Here is a 14,485-nt window from a genome sequence, read left to right on the forward strand (position 1 = left end):
CTCACCAAACCCTAATCCTAATCTTACCCGAAGGCAACGATAACTAGCCAATCAGAGGCGGGAAGGGCAGGGTATGCATGTCAGTTTAGCCTCTCCTGCATATTACATGGCTTGTAAAGCTGCCTCCACATAAACGTCAGTGGTAAAAGCAAAGAAACTATAAAAAAACAATTGTCGAGGGTGGACACCAGTCAGTGTCATCCTGTTTGTTTTGGAAGGCTGCCGAGTAGCTAAGGTATGATAGGCATGCAGCTAGCAAGGAGAGGCCATTCTAAAATAAATCCAAGGGAAACTTGCTGCTGTTGCCTGGCTTGGAGGAAAGTAACCTCCTTTATAATTAAGGGGGGTTAATGGTCCTAATGTGTTTTAGACTCTGGGTGCTGCCAGTCAGCTAAGTTACTGAACCGACCTCTGTCTGTAACTTGTATGTGGCTAGTCTACAATACACAGCAGCAGAAAGGCTTTCTTTGGTGAAATGCTTTGAATTGGAATGAACAGTGCTGTGTGCCATCAGAATAAATAAATGCACTGTTGATGTTGAACACTGGGCCAGGGACGACAGTATCGCCTTGGTGACACACTGCACTCTCCCACCTGGATAAAGGGAATACATATGTGAGAATGCTCTTCATCGATTACACTTCATCATTCAGTACCATCATTCAGTCAAAAGTCATCACTATAAGCTTGTTGATCTTGGAGTGGGCTCGTCCATCTGCAGCTGGATCTTCGACAGGGTGAGAATTGGCAGCCACACCTCCTCCTCGCTGAGTCTTAACACAGACGCTCCGTAGGGCTGTGTGCTCCCCCTCCTGCCCTGTTCACCTACGACGGTGTAGTCAGGCGCAGCTCAAATGTCATCGTTCAGTTTGCGGATGACATAACCATCCCGGGCCTCCTCAGAGATGATGACCTACAGAGAGGAGGTGAAGGCACTAACCAGCTGTTGTCTGGAAAAACAACCTCCCGCTCAACGTGAGCAAAACAAAAGAGATGGTGGGCTCCTACCCATCCTCATGAATGATGCTGTGGTTGAAAGGCTGAAGTTCCTTGGGGTCACGGAGGACCTCTCCTTGATCCCACACACAGAGACGCCAGACTGAGGAGGTTCGCCATGAACACCAGTATTCTCATAAACCCTCCACAGACGCACCATTGAGAACTTGCTGACCGGCAGCATCACAGTTTGGTACGGAAACTGTTCTGCCCTCTGTCGCAAATCACTGCAGAGCTTATTAAAGCGGCACAGCACATCACTGGCAACAGACTCTCTGCCGTTCAGGCCGTTTTCCATCAGCATTGCCTGCGGAAGGCACACAGTATCATCAAAGACCACGGCCACCCAGCACACAGAGTCACAGACTGTTCTCCGTGCTGCTGTCTGGTACACGATACAAGAACATGGCAGCATGCACCAGACTTAAAAACAGTTTTTAGCACCAGGCTATCAGGCTCCTGAGCTCATGAATTTTTATTTATTTTTTTATTTTTTTGTAAGTATAAAAAAGTACAATACTTAAGTCAAAATATACTTAAAGGCACCCGATGTATTTTGTGACCACTGGCTGCACTGTTGTGTGGATTTGGAAACCCTGTGCCATGTAATACCTGGCACAGTTCTGCCTACTGTGTTTCTACTGTGTTCTACTTTGCCACACAGATAATTGCAATCAGATGCAAAACAAGGGCAAATTGCACTCAGCTGCAAAACTGTATGGGTGTGTTTGTGCTTTAATATCATCAGCACAATATCTTGTGAAGATATTGCTCTTGAGACGGGGCAGATAGCGGACAGATCCCTCAGTATCTTCTTTGGCTGCTGATCTTGTGTTTTGTGTTTTGTGTGTGTGTGTGTGTGTGTGTGTGTGTGTGAGAGAGAGAGAGAGAGAGAGAGAGAGAGCTGAAGTGAATGAATGTAGTGAGTCTGGGCCTCTCTGGGAATTGAAAGCTGATTCTAACAGGAGAACACTGATAGGAGTGTCCCACCATCCCCATCCAGAGGTAAGTTAATAAAGCCAGAGATAACCTTAGTTTCTCTGGGGTAGTGAAGGTCTAAACAATGTGTGTGTCTGTTTGTGAAAGGACTCTGTTTGTGCGCCTCCTCTACTACTACCACCAGAGGCCTAGTACTGGCTACATGTCAGGGCCCTGCAGTGTCAGTATTTGACTCACATTTAGCCATAAAAATAAATATGTGTAAACCGATAAAACAATTTTAAAGCACAGTGTGATTGCAGTCTATTGCAGTCTTTTGGTACAAATGTTGACATTTCAGCCAAATGCAAAATAACTGTGATTATTAAAGGACAGCAGAATGCGAGGTGGTAATGTCACCTCAAGTTTCAGATGCACTGACCACAGGTCTGCTAAAAGAATAGCCCCAAATTAAAATTAAAAATGACCTATTTTTACTTGCATGCAAACACAAAGCATTCCCTGTAGCTGCTACACAATAAAAGCCTCCAACTGGTTTGGTGATGGAAAGCTTTTAATATGAAACAGCAGCCTTTGTGTCTAGTAAGCACGGTCAATGTGTGATTTTGGTGGCAAGTGCTACTGCATAGATGTATGTCCCTTAGTACATGTGCACACACACACACACACACACACACAGGCAAACACTGGAGCTCTGCATGCCATAAATGACATGGAAAACATAATAAATATCATAATAAAATAATAACTACGAGGAACATTTCCTGTGGAAAATGTGTGTGATTGCTGTCAGCTGATTAGATTGTTTTTGCATTGACGTGCTAATCATTGATCTTTATGATAGTGTGCAAGGCTCCTGCAGCTGCTATTTTGCCTCATAGTAAATGTATCTTTGTTATTTAGAGTAGTGGTGTGTACGCTTCTGCTAGTAGGGTGGGGATGTAAGTGGGCTGATACCGAAGAAACTCTCCTCTGATGTGTGTTATTGCCTGTTCTGAAGCCATTTTGAAATGGCTCTCATAAACCACTGGTGTCCTGTGTCTTTATTGTTTTCGACTCTGTTTTAGGTAAGGTGAGTGCCACTGGGTGGGGTTAGCCACCTTGGTGAGGTCTCTTCACTGCATGCCATTAGTTCGAGCGCTGGGTACCTTTTTTGATATGTGTATGTTTGTGTGTGTGTGTGTGTGTGTGTGTGTGTGTGTGTATGGTGAGTATTGTTCACCCAACTGGACACTTACCGGTAGTTCCAGGTGGTCTACCCCCTTTGGCGGCCTCAGACACAATAGTTTTTAATTAGGGTTTCTTTGTAATTGTGTTTTTATCAGAGATTGAAAATGTAATTTATTGAAGAGAATCTTTCATTGTCCTTGTCCTTCAATAATATATATATATATATATATATTTCTATTCTTTCATAGTCTTCAGGGTGTTTGCTTTGGCCTTAGCCTAACTCTTCCCTTTTTCCCAGGTTGCCTTTGGTTCCTTTTCAAAGTCTCAAACAGCCTGTAATATTTCATTGTGAATCAAGTCTGTCTCTCAGTGAACAAATTTGTGCGTACTTGTTACATTATAATGTTATGTGTGGCCCCTGTAAAGCAAATATTGACCAAACAGCTGCCAGAATTCTCTTTAGACAGTAACTAGTAGTATGGGCAGTGATAGCCTGAGGGTGAGGAGAGCCGGGTCATGGCTGGAAGACGACCAGTTCCAATTCCCCAACAAGACAGAAAAATCAAGATGATGGAAGAGGATGAGTAATGTCCTTACAACTACCCTCAAGGTGCTGTTGACCAAAGCACTTATCCTGTAATTCCTCTAAACTGTGACAGTAATGGCAAGCCCTTTAAAATGTGATTTTTGTGCACCTGTGTGAATGAGAAGCAAGAGGGTGGTTAAAAAAGAGCACTCACTCTCAGGCCTGGAAAAATAAAGTCAGAAAAAAAAAAAAAAAAAAAAAAAAAAACATGCTGCTGTGTCCTACTGCATGACAGTAGACAGCGCTTTCACCTGGAAGTGAAGGTCTTCTTCTTTATCTGGGAGGACAGGTCCATGCTGTGAGACATCTGGGACAAGTGCTCCTCCTGCTCTCGCTTCATCACCATCCTGGTTTCCATGGTGACCCCCCCCCCCCAGCTGGCACCTGTGGAGGGAGGGGACACTTGGAGTGAGGATGGAGAGTTGTGGGGGAGGAGCACGGGGAACAGCTGTTTCTGTGTAGTGGAGGGCTAGGTGGCAAGTGAGTCAGACACTAAAGGCACTGTAGCTTTGGCAAGGAACATAACTGCTTTATCTTTGTAAGTATTCAACAGACGCTCTTATCGGCAAAGCTGTGCTTTTAGTATTGAGTGCAGCTGAGTTGCCAAATTAATGGCCACTTCACACTAAAGACACTTCAGCCTTGGCAAGGGACAGAGCTGCTTTATATTGTACTTTGTATGCAGCGGACTTACAGTTGCACACCTATTCAGCTCAGTGGAAGTGGCAAATAAATGACCACTGCCATTCCATATCACAGAGGTGCAGGATTGAGAATCTGTCACCAGCCTCATTCCCAGAGAATTGTAATTGAGCTCAGAGGGTGCACAAGTGCAAGCAAAATGTTAATTGCACCATTTAGTTCTCTGATAGATTAGTGCTGCAAAACGGCACAAATGTTCCCACGTCTTGAAGCGTCCTGGGATTAGCAACTCAAGTGCTTTGGAGACGGAGCTGGGTGCTAATAATACTATGTTTTTCGGTCTGTATCTTGCTGCAATTAAAGCCTGCATCAAAAGAGTGTTACGTCATCCCCCCTCCTTGCTCTGGGACAGCAAATGACTACAACAAGTGGGTTTTTGCTCCAAAATGTCAAATCTGCACTTTGGAGAGGAGAATGCCTGGAATTCATTGGTCAAAACTTCAAAAACACAGTTTCAATTCTTAAAAAAGGAGCTGTTTTGTAAGCAAAAGGTGCAAGATGACTCAGAGTTTAACACCTGATGTGCTTTACTTTATACTTTATATACAGTATAATGCCAGCACTCACTTCACAGTATGAACAAAGCAGTCAGTTTTTGACATTGGGGTTATTGTTCTTTGGAATGAATCGCTCCACATTATGGGCATAAGTCGTTTTCTTTGGGGCATTAAACAGGTGTAGGTGTGGAAGAAGTTTTCAGCCTCGTGTTAAATGAATAGCCCCTTTGTGGGCCACTGAGCCGGAAATAATTCATCAGTTGGGGTCCGCCATGCCGCTGCCCATTCTATATCCATCATTAATCATGTGGCTGCTCTGGGGAAGTGAATGCAGAACCGGCCCAACAAACAGAATCAGGTCACGTCTGAGTGATAGCTTCATTCACCCACTCCCACTAGCAACCACCTGTGTTAGCACCGTAAACAACCATAATGTGTTATTTCTCCTCATCTCCTTCAATTACATTGAGGGAAATGGCAAGTTTGCTAACACTCTAATGGGCTAGCAGGCCTGCTGATTCCCCAGCTGCCTTACTTTTGTGGCGTGTTGCTGTGCTCGGGGAGAGGTTTGTTTGAACACGGTTAATGGAAGGTCGACCTCTGGCGTATTAAAATTGATCAGTCTCCACGGGTAGGCCTGGGTACTGGGCCTCTGGAGAGGAAGGAGCAAAACAAAAGAAGGGCTCTTTTCCAAACTGCGGTTGTCAGTCTCTGGTGAACGGAGAGCTCAGCGTCTCAGGGTCTTTTCTTTTTTTTTTTTTTTTTAAAACACAAACAACAGGGGGACAAAACGCATTATGTTTGTAGCGTCGTCTGATCACAGCGTGAGCTTGCTTTATGTCACCCCTTGAGAGCAATTAAATGCTGCATCCACTGAGGCCCTCCAAAGACAAGGCCATTAAGAAGTTCGGCTTGCTGAAGACAGAAAGGAAAGACTGTGGAGAAGAACGTCAGGGGAAAATAAACCTATGACATTACAAAGACTACTAATCAAGCAGTAAAACACAGATCTAAAGGGACAATGTGTGGATGGTTAATCTTTTAGACTCTTTATATAACAGGACTCAGACATGTCGTCACCTTTTAGCATTTTTTTAAACTTTCAGGTCAAAATATTGATCATCGAAGAGGGAGATGAATGAGCTTGACTGACTAATTCCCTTTTAAATACTTTCATTAACATTTTTGACAAACTATGACAAATCAGCCAAAAAAAAAAAAAAAAAAAAAAAACCTACATGGTAAGACTGTGCAGCAAGCCAAACATTTAGTCTGACATGGTGACTGAATGGCCAGCTAACTTTTTGTCAGGTTTTTTTTTTTTTTTTTTTTTTTTTTTTCCATTTGGAAAGCAGCAGCCCAATTCAGTTGATTCAGTCCCTTTTGAGAAAGACACATGCAGAATAAAATGTCAAAGTTTCAAATGCCAGCTTAAATCACAGACTGACAGGGATGATTATGTGAAAATCTCACGTATTTTTTTTTTCTTTTTCTTTTTCTTTTTTTTGGCATTTCTGCTTTATTTGACAGTGACAGTAGAGAGATAAAGGGGAAAGCAGGGGCAGCACAGGGTCCCGGCCGGATTTGAACCTGGCCTGCTGCAGTAAGGACTTGACCTTGATACATGGTACGCACTCTACCAGGTGAGTCTCCTGTTTTTTTTTTTTTGTTTTTTTTTTAACCACAATGAAAATGTGTTTGATGGGCAAAGATCTGGCTGGCTCAGCGTCAGACATGTGAAGCCTATTGAGGGTTAACAGATACTGCACTGTGTCCCACCTGAACTGATCGAAGGTAAGAGAGCTTTCTGGAATTTTTCTGGACCTAGACTGAGTTAGAATAAAGAAATCCCACTCACGCTTGTCTTGGAAGAAACAGGTAAGTCCAGTAAAGTGTTGGATGAATCTCTCCCTCTTCCTCTCTGTCCCTCTTTCCTTGATTACTATCTCAGCCAAATGATCACCCTATCAATCTTGCAGTCTCACCTCCCTATATTAGCTCACGCTGCCTCTCCGTCTGTGTCTCCCTCAGTTCACTCCTCTCTCTCTCTCTGCCTCTCTCAGTGAAGCAGTCAGGGTCACCCTGGACACAAAGTGTCCTTCAGTGCCAAGAATGTGGTCAACACAATGCTCTCTCATTCTTAAGTTGGTAAATATAGCCCAATGACACCTCCCCCGCGCACACACACACACAAACACACACACTGAACCTTACACCATACACAGTAGATAGACACACAATAAGACAAAATCCTCTTCCACAGGCTCACACACACACACACACGCACACACTCACACACAGATCAATGCTATCAAGGCAGATCGACTTGCAGGCAGCTCCGCAGACATGCAGCTAAAAGATGACACAATGGGTCCCTTTACAATAAGACAGGCTGGACAAAATGACCCATGCAGCTGAAAGGAACAGCTGGAGTGGTCGCCAGGGAACGGCTGGCTGTGGTAGCATTACAAATGTCTGTTCAATAACTGTCATGAAAAAAATATATATATTTATATCAACCACTCAGCAGTATCCCAACTGGGCACAAAGGATACAAAATTAAGGGATGGGAGATGACAAGTGGGAAGACAGACGAGACAAAGAGGGCTGGGAAGAGAGAGGGATGAGGGCAAACAACAAGAGAGGAAGGGAAAAGAAAGGAAGGGAGGCACTCAGCTGCTGAGCAGAGTGAGTCGACAGTCTGAGAAACCCAAGCCCTTTGGACCATCCTCATTAAAAGCACGGCCTTGGACTCTTTGTTTGAAAAAAGTGAGAGGTTAATAATGCCTGTAGCAGCACCTGAGACTTGTCCATCTGATTCCTCTTTTCCATTTAATCTTTCTTTCTATTTTTTTCATTAATTCTTTATCTCCTCCTTTTGCTCCCCTGCTGCTTTTCTATTTGCCATCCCCTTTTCCTATTCCTCCTTGTCCCTCCTCCCTCTCTCCCCATCTCCTTTTACAGTGATCTTTGATTAGTCCCTGGAACTTGTCCACTGTTCTGTCTCATTACACAGGGTGCTCAGTCTGGCCGACTTCATTAAGATTGTGTGTGTGTGTGTGTGTGTGTGTGTGTGTCTCGGGTGGGGTTTATTCAGTGCCTCAGAAGTTTTCACTGTACTCTTTTTCCCTCTGCAAATAAACTTTTAAAGAAGCACAGATTTTTATTACAACATCGTTATCAGTGCTGTTACGGTTGTATGATTTCTTGGACATTTGCATGTGTGTGTGTGTGTGTGTGTGAGTGTTTGTGTGTGCAATAGCAGTAGAGCTAGCCGACACAAGGCCGCTGGTAAAGCAGGCATCACTCAAGGCCAGAGCATTGTGGTTTAGGATGGGAGGTTATTTTTAAGCCCTTAGTGGCCACACCTGCCTCTGGAATATCAGCACACAATACAAGCCAGTCTTGCCAGGCCTTCTCTTCTCATCAGTCATCGGCAGTGACTGTAAGACTAAGAATAACTACTAGGGCAAAGCAGCTGAGCCCTACCTATATCAGTTTATTAATCCCTGTTCCAGTGGAAGACCAAGCTTTCTTGAAGTTGCAGGTTCATTTCGAATATTTTTCTCTGTAGTGCAGGCTTGTTTGTTGGCATTTGCGATGGAAGGTGTAGCCCTGATGCAGGACCCTTCAGTAGTCTTCTGTTGTGCTGGCTGTTGACTCTACCCGATTTTACATCGCAACAGAATCAAAGATGGCAGCCTGACTTGAGGCAATACACTTGCTGCTGTTTAAATGGTGACACTTTGTTTAATATGCTCTCTATTTCATTGATTTTATTTAGGGGATATGTTGATGAAATGCACCAGGCAACACTGATGATTTTTGACTTGGCAGTGAGGCAGAGTTAACAGCGGGTGCTGCTGTGTCATCCTGCAAGCATTGAGAGTATTGCCCTTTTTTTTTTTTTTTTTTTTTTTTAGCACTGACTGATGAGCAGTACAAACTAAAAAGCTCTGAGCTATGAACTTCTGGCACGGTTGCCCCACAAATCATTCGATTTCTCAGGAAAACATTAGAGAGTAACACTTTTTTTGGCTAGTCTAATGATGATACTTAACTATCAGGTGACAAAGTTTATGCTCAGCTACAAAACTCCGGGGACTTTTGTGACACATAAGACATTATTCATACTGTATTGTACTATTATTACTATTGGACTATCTAAATGGAGTGACTGTTCCCTACTGAATCCATGGTTTATGATTTCCAGCAGCATCTGTTTTGTACGACTCAATATAAAAAAGGGTTATTGTTAGACACAGTTCCTCTCAGCCACTGGTGATAATGTAGCAATACAAATGGCAGCAATGGGATATGTCTTGGTGGGAACTAAATAATACAAAACTTTCTTTTCATCTCACCAACTTGTCATTGGGCCCAGAATAGACCTTAATGGACACCAAAGTGTCTGAGATGATCCATCATTTCCTGGCCAGCCTTGACAGCTGTTTTCGTGCCTTTTTCTAATCAAAGACCCATTAAGAGCTCATTAGAATGCAAGGCAGGAAAGGGAGGGGGGGTGAAGTAATTGCATCCAATTACATGCAGACTTCAATCCATCAAGTAATTTGGTCTGGGAGAGAAGAAGGAAGTGCCTTTGGATGGGGGATGGAAGTAAAGGAGCTCATTGTGAACCACTTATGCCATTTCAAGTCAAACTGGAGAGACCGAATGAATTTAGAAACCAAAATGATATACATTGCGGCGTGAAAATAACTGATGCTGGTTATTACCTTCGGCTACAAGCATGTGCACAGCGCATCGGACACTGCTCTGGCAGCTGTCGATGTTTTTTTGTACTTGCCCCTTTTCAATTAATGCAAAAATAAATATCACTTAAGAGGTAACACAAATATGCCCACAATGCTGTATGAACCATTTATTTAGACTGTGGCTTCCAACCTCATTAGGCAAGGCAAGGCAAGTTTCTTTGTAGAGCACCTTTCAAACACAGGGCATTAAAAAGGCTTCACATACAATTTAAGAAGAAGTAAAAACAAGATTTAAAGACATAATTAAATAGAAGGGATAAATCAATAAGTACAGACACACTTACATAAATGTGCATCACATTAAATTCTAAGCAAAATCTTCATGTAATCACATCTTGTTTCCTTTGTCCTATTTTCCCTTAGCATTTTACCTGAACCGTTTTGTTGCTCTAATTATTGTGCACACAATAATCTGTTCTGCCTGAGACACACACTAACTTACTAGCAAGTCTGGCTAGCCCTCTCCTGTGGAAACGCAGGACTCTGGCAGATCTTTAATAGGCACAGTTTTTCTTACCTCTATCTCATGGGGGTAAATGAGAAACAGCCATAAAGGATCTCCTTGGTACTATATCAAACTTGGATATCAGGGTAGAACTTCATTAGCAGTGAAGCATGCATATATATCAATGGCCCCAATTAATTCTATCCACCTTATCAGAAAAGATACTGTTAAAAAATCATGGCTGGTGCCAAGATAGGCCCAGCGTTAGGCGATAGTTGTGCAGCTATGTAAGAAACCCGGACTTATCCATTCCCTTTCGCTTAGTTATTTCAGCATCTTCAAACGTTGTCTGATAGGGATGTAATTGCCTCAAAGGATTTTTCTTCGCCCTATCTCTCCATGCTGGAATTTTGCTTTAAATGATGCAAGAGAATATGATAAATGAGGGCATCAAAACTGTGTACACTCCAAATCAGCGTTCTGAAAGAAAGCTTTAGAGTTCAAATCCCAAATGAGCCATTAAACATAAATGCAAATCTCTTATACATAATGTACAATTACACTTCACCAGTGCACTGTACTTTATCGGTCTTGAGGAAATATTACAATATGCAGTACAATAGTTTATTTTTCACTCTGAAAATACATTTGTGGGAATAACAGCATCAAAGTGTATATTTCTGGGTTTCAGGCCAGCCTTTTAATTTGCTGGCAGCGACTGAAATATACATTTCCCTGTGCAAAGGTCAATCTACATTGTCTCCCTATACTCTAAGTGCTTGAAATTACTTAGGTGGGCAAGACTCTCAGTGCATCAGCGCATCCATTGATCCAGGATAGGCACACGCCCTGCACGGCGATTGAAATTCTGTTTGTGCGGAGGCAGAGGGTTCATCCAAACTACTGTTCTCCAATCAGAGGTCTATCATGCCTCTGGCACTCAAGACAGTTTGCTACTACCTTTTCATGACATGGAGAGCTGAAAGAAGAGAAAGAGTGGGTGCAAGATGAAGACTTCTGGCAGACAGAGGGAAAAGAGCCTGTCAGTACTGGAAGCAAGGTAAAGTCTTTTTCTGATGTCCAGACAGCTGTTGATTAAAAAAAAAAGCCAGTTGGGGAAACAGAGGTAAAGAAGAGGTTGAAATGTGGCACAACAAGCCCCGTGTCTGCAATGCCCCTCTCCGCTTATACACTTTCTCCCTTTCCTTTTAGTAAGATGGTGGGTTACAATCCTCTCTTGTTTCCTTAGCTCACCTTTTCCATTTTTTTTTTTTTTTTTTTTTTTTCAGGTCTGGTATGACTTTCTTGGAGGCAGTTGTCCCAATTTTTTCTTGACTGCCTCTTGATCCAACCCCTTCTGTCTCTCTACCTCCCACTGACTCCCACTCAAAAGACCTATTTCACATATTCATTTCATCATTCATTTTTTTCTTTTAGTCACATCATTGAACTTTGCTGGTGTATTGCCAGTTCCAGTGCTCATATTAAACCTTCCTTTTCTCCTCCTCCTATCTTCCTTGCTCCCGTGTCAGCCCTCTTCTCTCTGCCAAGTAGCAGCAACTCCTGTCAAGGGCAGTAGAGATGAGCTGCTCTCAAGCAGCAGAGCAGCAGCACTGGATTCATTTATAGACTTAGGTTTTAATAGAGAGAGGGTCAGAGAATGCCCAGGGGCCTGAAATGTAGCATGCAAAGAGCTTGTTATGCAACTGACTGACTGATTTGCACTGATATGAAAAGTATGGGGAAGTCTCAGCAACAAAAGGCACCTTTTTCCTAAAATCTTTTTGTTTTAAGCTATTAAAAATACCTTTAAAAAAGTTGCATTGCCTTGAATGGCTGTGTGTGTGTGTGTGTGTGTGTGTGTACTATAGATCCCCATATATCCCCCCATATATAAGTCATCAAAATGTTGTCATATACTGTATGTTGCATCTATAATTATCTGTAAACCAAACATATATACGTAAATACATGTAGCCCATATAAGTTGAACATAAATGTGGAATATGTCATATAATATAATACAATATTTGCCAGCTGCCTTTAGAAAAACCTCAGTTCTCCTTGGACTGCTGTCATGAAAGTCTTGAACTGTGAGTAGAGGGAACACAGGGAACTTCAGTTCTTTGAGGGATGTAGAAAATGTAAAATCTACCTCGTATTCTACACTCCAGAGAGAATCCATAAAAGGTTAATTGGAGTTTAGAAATGGTAATTGGGAGGGTCATGGAAGGTATTTCTCTTGAGGGCATGTAGAGCATGCTCACCTTAGGATGTGGGAGGGAACAGTGAGTGCTTGCATCATATTGTGTCCCAGGTCCTGTAAATATCCTTGTGTGACTCATTACATGACCGTGCAGAACAATCAGCTGACATGATGATTCACACAAAATGTCCGTCCCTCTTGGGCTGAAGTAGGTGGAAAGTACCAATTCACTTTCGTTAGTCATAAACCTGGGCTGAGATGATCAGACTAATTATAGTTTTTTTGCTTTTTTTTCCCCGTTACTCAGAGGTTCAGCACATTATGTGTCTTTGTGCAGTAGATTCAGGTAGTTTCTAAATGGTAACCCACTGAGTCACAAATACTAGCTTTGCCACAAATATGTTAGTTGAAATATGTGTGGTCATTTTTGAGGTCGTAGTTTTGTGGTGTTTAGCGACTATCCTGCTGAGCATCTCTGTGGGTGAGCCTCAGCTTGTAACTGCTTGGCCTTGCCGTGTTTAATGATTTTCCAGAAATGTTCAGCGTAGCACCTCATGCTGCTTTGAAAACTCACACATTAAAATCTCTTTTAGAGCTGACAGATGCTGCCAATTGACATTCTGTGACTCACCAGTGTAGCTACCATAATAAGTGTTGTTAATTATTTCAAAGTTAAGGTCCCTTTTTAACTTTGGTGTTTCCGTTATACTGTCCTCTTCACCAGCTACAGGTCATGCTTTTACTGTAAGATACTCCATTAGGGTTTCAGTTGCCAGTTACATAACAAGACACACAATAGACACTGAATTGATGATCCACCCAAGGCGGATGATATGGTTTGGACACCTTCCCATTGATGTTGATAGAAATACTGGCTCCCTTTCTCCTATGCTGGGAAACTATCCAATGAACTGTTAAATGAGGGCACTACTTCCTCATCTAGGGGCTTGGGAGGGACGAGGATTTGATTTTAAACTGTATGCAAACCCTCCTCGGGATAAAAAAGCCACGCTCTGTCTCGGAGAGAACATCATGCCAAACCGTGCAGCTTTAATTAAAAGCTTTAATTAAAATAGATAAATAAATAAATGAAAAAAACAGGGTTTTTGTCATTTCACGCACCCCAAATTAGACACACATAAGGTCACAGAGTCCCACCGGTCAGTATTTTGGGGATCTGGGGACCTTCATGGACAGATTTTATGGCTGTTGTTTTAGTATTGAATGGCATCTCTCTACACTGTAGGTGCTGAGAGGGAAAACTTAGATTTATACACAGCTCACACTCTACACGGGATCATTTATTTAATTTATTCATCCATTCATGCATTTGCTCTCTTTACCAACTGACTGTTCAGGATCACGGTGGGGCTGGAACCTATCTCAGCATACATTAGACAGAAGGCGGGCGGACAACATGGGACAAGCTGTCAGGTCGTCACAGGGCTGACACAGACAGATGATCACTCTCTCACTCCAGTTCATGCCCATGGCCAAATTAAATTCGTTAATCTCTGACTTGCGTGTCTTTGGACTCTGGGAGGAAACCGGAGCAGCCTGAGGAAACTCGAAACACAAAGAGCACATGTACTGTAAATGCCACACAGAAAGGACCATGGCCGGGAATCCAGCCTGGGAAGCTATGAATAAAATTAGCACTCACAATTTTTTCCTTTTTTTTTTTTTTTTTCTGGACTGAAATCGTAGCCTGGCAACAGGCGGATGGGCTGCACTTTGGATCCTTTACACAACCTTTTTATTGCCTTTTTATTGTTTGAGCCACCGAGTATCTACATGGACAGGGCCATTGCCCTGTTTCAATACTTTGTGATGTTTAACATGTCATACAGGTGGTAGTACATCAATCTGGTTTATTTGATTAACACTTCACCCGGAGACAGTGTGGCGGAGGTGAGAGACTAAGAACATTTCAAACAAGCCTGCAGAAGCATAAAATGTCATAAAGTCACAGTTTCACATAGTCAACAAAGTCAAGAAAGACTGAAGAGTTTCACTTCAGTTTTAGTCAGTTTGAAAAAAAAAAAAAAAAAGTTAGGTTGAGGTTTGTTCTTCAATATTTTAAAGATGCAACTGTATATAATCTAACATGTTGCTGTTGTGAAAGTGAAGGCCTAAATAAATTGGATACGCTCATTAATAATTAACAGC

At 42.5% G+C, this 14,485-nt stretch overlaps 1 protein-coding gene across 1 annotated transcript in view; it reads right to left on the minus strand.

The window, feature by feature from the left end:
* myom3 (myomesin 3) overlaps positions 1-6,867 on the minus strand; it is a 63,835-nt gene extending 56,968 nt beyond the window's left edge. The window contains exons 1-2 of the mRNA XM_030073254.1: positions 6,749-6,867; positions 3,943-4,075 (exon numbers count right to left, since the gene is read on the minus strand). Of these exons, the coding sequence (XP_029929114.1) occupies positions 3,943-4,049 (107 nt within the window). The 5' untranslated portion in view covers positions 4,050-4,075; positions 6,749-6,867. The remainder of the gene's footprint in view (positions 1-3,942; positions 4,076-6,748) is intronic.
* Between the last annotated feature and the right edge of the window lie 7,618 nt (positions 6,868-14,485).

The sequence above is a fragment of the Myripristis murdjan genome, chromosome 16 (assembly GCF_902150065.1).
Source record: "Myripristis murdjan chromosome 16, fMyrMur1.1, whole genome shotgun sequence".
In the NCBI taxonomy this organism is placed as follows: Eukaryota; Metazoa; Chordata; class Actinopteri; order Holocentriformes; family Holocentridae; genus Myripristis; species Myripristis murdjan.